At 48.9% G+C, this 4659-nt stretch overlaps 1 protein-coding gene across 4 annotated transcripts in view; it reads right to left on the bottom strand.

The window, feature by feature from the left end:
- The window catches only part of LOC101864191, a gene marked incomplete at its 3' end in the record, with an annotated part of 23204 nt that overhangs the window by 1776 nt on the left and 16769 nt on the right, over window positions 1-4659 (bottom strand). For all 4 annotated transcript variants that reach the window (XM_013090052.2, XM_035973308.1, XM_035973309.1 and 1 more), the window contains 1 exon segment: window positions 75-3580. In XM_013090052.2, the coding sequence (XP_012945506.1) occupies window positions 75-3580 (3506 nt within the window).

The following is a 4659-nucleotide window of genomic DNA, read 5'->3' as shown; positions in this document are numbered from 1 at the left end:
CACACACACACACATGCGCGCGCGCACGCAAAAACAAAGACAGACAGACAGATAGATAGACAGACAGACAGTACCTGCAAGCATGGGCCATCTCAGACGGCTCAAGGGGCGGCCGATAAGTCTCTCGATCAGACTGCCAGTCACGGTAGCTCGGGTGCCGGAACACGATCGGGTGGTCAGCGAAGGGGTCTGGCGGGTTGACCGGCTCGTTGACCCCTTTGAAGCCATTGACATGCTCCCTGTGCAGGGTCCGCTTCATCTTGCCCAGGTTCTCCAGGACCACGGACAGGAGACTCACCAGGCTCAGGCTGATCTCCTTCTCCTCTGTCGCCAAAGCTTTGGCCATTTTGGACTTTCGCATGACGTGGGAGAACACTCGGAGCTCGTCGCGGATGAGTTTGAGGAAGACGAACTCCAGGAAGCGAGTACAACTTCTCTCAATCTGATAGCACCCCTTCACCGAGTAGTTCTTCTTTCGCGGAACCAAAACAATCTGCTTGAATTGCTCGTAGATTTTAAGGAGAAAACGAAAGTCAAGCCTCGGGGAGATGTGGGGCACCAGCTTCTTCATCAGCTGGTCCATCTGCGTCCAGACAGCCAACGTCACGTGACTGCCCACACCCAGGCACACTTCCCGCGGGCCTCGGACAACAACGGCTTTGACTTTGCGTCGAGGGGGACGTCGTCGCACGGCGTAGGCCAGCTCTCCGGAGAAAGGCGTGTAGCTGTAGATTGCGAACACTGTGTCGTCCCGAGTAGACGTCTCAGACCGCCGCCGTTGCAAGGGCCTGGTCATAATGCGAGCATACGTATCCAGGGTAATCATTTCATCTTCCGAGTCGGAGTCGTAGTCGGTTGGAGGAGGTGTGACAGCCGCCCCGGTCCCCTCATCCACAAAGAGAGACTGACTGACGCAGGGGGAGCTGGCGGGTGTCGTGAGGCCGTGCTCACACAAGCGGTGAAACTCCTGCACAGCCTGAGACGTGGATGTCACTCCGGCCAACAGTGTTGAGAGGTGCGGTTTTTGCTGGTAGCTGACGGCAACGGAGTCGTGACGCTCTGATTCACTGTACGTTGTCTCTGCGTCTGCGGTCCTTGGTGGCGCTGTGGGTGGAACACGTTTACACGTGTTCTCTGCTCTATCAGAACGCCGCCCTTTGAACCCGTATGGACATTTCCTCGAATGGGCCGCTTTGCCATCAGGCGCGCCAGGGGTCGCCGGGTCAGGGGTACAGATGTGAACTTTATGTCTGTCATCTGACCTAGATGAAGGGGATGATATTAGAGCACGGCCCGGTTCAATATGTGAAGACAAGGATGTGGAAATCTCCTCCATGACGTCCTGGAAAGTCGGCAGGTCCTGAACTTTGCGTAGACGTCTCTCAATCTTCTGCTGCTGCTCGTCCATGATCTCTTGCTCCAACCTCATGAGCTCTCTGTCCTGTTCATTTTCACACTCATACCCCATCATCTTTCGACAGTAATGGAAAAAACTTCGCACTTTCGCCTCCACGACACGACGAGATTCCTCAGGAATGTCGTGAAATCGACTCCACGTAAAGACACCACTGTCCACGAAACTACGATACCTTACGAACTGCATGTGTGGTTGCTGGCAAACATTCCTGTTAAGGGCATGTTCAAGAAGTAGGTGATTGGCAAAAAGAATGGTAATGGGAATTTTCCTGACTGAAACGTCATCCAAAAAATATTCCTTAATTTGCATCCCATGATGTGTGTTATTTTCGCCCTCGTCCTGATCATTCTCATCTTCAGAATCAGAATCAACGTATTCCCTGAAGAATAGCCCATCGCCAAAGATAGTTTCAAAGTCGGCGGTAGAGCTAGAAAATTTCTCGGTGCAGAACCGCAACAGATGCACTTTCTCTACCTCTGTCAGAAACCATAGTTCTGTCCTAGATTTGTCCTCCAATATCTGCATCAGCAGAGTTAATATGTGCTTCTGATGTTCGATTATATCATCCATATGCCAGGTGCACTTATCCGTGTCGTTATCAGAATGAAAAATCACAGGCCCTGGAACCCCACATTGGATCACAGGCGGTAAAGGGCGTGGCGGAAAAAACTTGGTGGGGCGCTTTGGCCGTGCTCCCTGAGCCTTGTACAATTCAGACATTCCGTCGTTGGAAGAAGATGAAGGTTGCTGAACATCAATTGCCTCACCTTGCTCTTCATCAGAGTCACTACTAAGACATGATTCTATAAACTTGTCAACACTGTCAAAGTCAGCAGCGACTTCAACAGCTACTACATCTACTCCAGAGCTATCAGACAAAATTTCGTCACTTTTTATTTTAATAAATTCAGACTTGGTACTATCATTGCCAGCTGACAGGGACAATGTGGACATATCTGCAGCCACAGCAGTGTCTCCACATTGTGAAAGCGCAACATCATTACTTTCTGTCACTACAGAATCTGAAACACAGTCAGTGTCGTGAAAGGTGGCATTGTGTTCAGGTTTTAAAGATACTAAATCTAACTGTTTTGTCGAGCGACAGTTGGAGCCCTGCATACTGTTACAATCTTCCTTGAACTGGCGACTGCTCGTGCACACTGCCTGAGAGAGAATTTCGTAAGCTAACCCTTCACAGAATGCAACTATATCACCTTTGTCAGTACCGAGCCGATTGTCCGTTGAAGAACCACTTTCAGCACCACTACTCTCGCGCGTAATTATGTCACAAATTTCTTGATCATGCTCAGACTCCGACCCACAAGCAGACAGACATTTTGAATCTTCAACAGTATCCGTCCGTTCAGTGAGAGTCCCTTCACCGGGCTCTTCCTCCACAGTACCAGCTACAGTATGAGCCAGTTCACAACCGTGAAAACTCCGAATCAGAGCAGAGGTGACCACCGAAGGACTCAGTCTATTATTCACATTGTTATTCACTGTTCCTTTACTCACTTCCTGAGTTGAATCCCCCCCAGCACTCGACAACTCCTCGTGACTTTTACTGCTGCTCACCTTTTTCCTCCCTGCTTTCATTAACGTGTTCTCTGCAGATTTGGGGTAATCACGCACAAAAGCTGGGGACAAATTTCTCCTGCCGTCCCTCCGCAAACTATTATTATCTGACGCTTTGCCATGGTTGGGATCTGAAGGGTCAAGATTACGGGCAGAAGACTGAGACGCCCATGAATGCCTTGCACTAGAGCAACCACTTCTGCACGGATGTGCCTCTTCCTTCTGGTAGTTTCTCAACGGCAAAGGGGGAGCTAGGGCCAGGCTGAGTTTCTCCACCAGTTCTTCCTCTGCAGGAGTCTTCAGTAACGGAGGTTCAGAAACGGTCTGAGCTCTGCGGGACGAGGAATAAGTGCTGTAGAACTCTGAGCCCGGACGAACGCCATGCTTACGGAGAATAATGTTGGGGTTGTCATACAAACACTCTTCTTCCTCTTCTTCTGGAGAAGTGGGCGTGCCCTCAGCAGCAAGTTCCAGTGGTAAGGACGAGTCTATTGATGGGGCCAGGGGTGCCATGGAGCTGCTGGACATAGGAGAGGTGAGAGAAGACCGGTCCTGGTCTGGTGTGACGAACGAGGCCTGACTTAAACTCTGAAAGATTCATCATAGAAAGACTGTCAATTGGTTTCAGAACATGTAGCATCTTCGTAGCTATAACAAACATCGTTTTCCCAGTAGAGTATAATAATAAACTTTCATGGTTGTATTTCAAATAAAGTTGATTCCCCCTACTGGTACGAAAAATAAACACAGCACAGCACAGCAAAACAGCATTTACATGAATATGGTGGGTGTAACAGTTCTCATTTCTTTAACATTGAGCTCGCCTTCTAATTTGTTTTGGTATGAGGATGGAAAGTGGGGGGGGGGGTAAGTCAACTGGATTTTAAGATACAGCCTACTCTTACATGAGGTAAAGGTCAAAATCAAAGTGAAACACAAACAAGCGAGAAGAAGAGAATTGGCAAGAGAGATAGGGGGTGGGGGGAAGGGGTAAATACAGCTATTCGAGCTCCACGGGCGCTAAAAGAAAACAATAACAAAATATGTACCACTACACGGAACGAGACAAGCTCTGGAGTTTTTAGTTTGTTTTGGTAAATGTTTCACGGCGCTCACACACTGCCTGAGGTGACATGAGCGCACGACGAGACACATAAAACATTTTCCGTTTGGTAGGAAATTTCGAATTTTGTCCGGGTAGCGGCCAAAGCCTACTTTCATCGATTTTAGAACCACCAAGAGATCTTTAACGTGCGGGACTTGCACACGGGACCTCTGACGTGTTTTTTCCTTTTATCCGAGAAGATTAGGTGTTCGACCTTACCTAACAAAAGATCAGGGGTGTTGTGAAAGACAACAGTAAGAGGGATCCAAGGAGTAGCAATAGAAAGGCTGCAGAAAGAGTCGGGAACCCAGATAAGAGGAAAAACGGGAGGGAAATGGTTGGAGAGCATAGCAGGACAAGAAGTGAAACGGGAAAATTTTTAGAAAAAAAAAACTCCTCCGTCGCTGTCAGGTTTGGAATGAGAGACGAACAACGTAACCTCTTGATCATAACCACGGTACATATATTACCCCACCCCACCGCATCACCTTTAAAAAAAGTGCACGCACGCACGCACGTACGCGCACGCGCACACACACACAAACACACACACACACACACG

The sequence above is a fragment of the Aplysia californica genome, unplaced genomic scaffold (assembly GCF_000002075.1).
Source record: "Aplysia californica isolate F4 #8 unplaced genomic scaffold, AplCal3.0 scaffold01124, whole genome shotgun sequence".
NCBI classification, from domain to species: domain Eukaryota; kingdom Metazoa; phylum Mollusca; class Gastropoda; order Aplysiida; family Aplysiidae; genus Aplysia; species Aplysia californica.
Note: the sequence above shows the minus strand (reverse complement) of the source record. Positions and strands in the feature narration are given on the sequence as shown.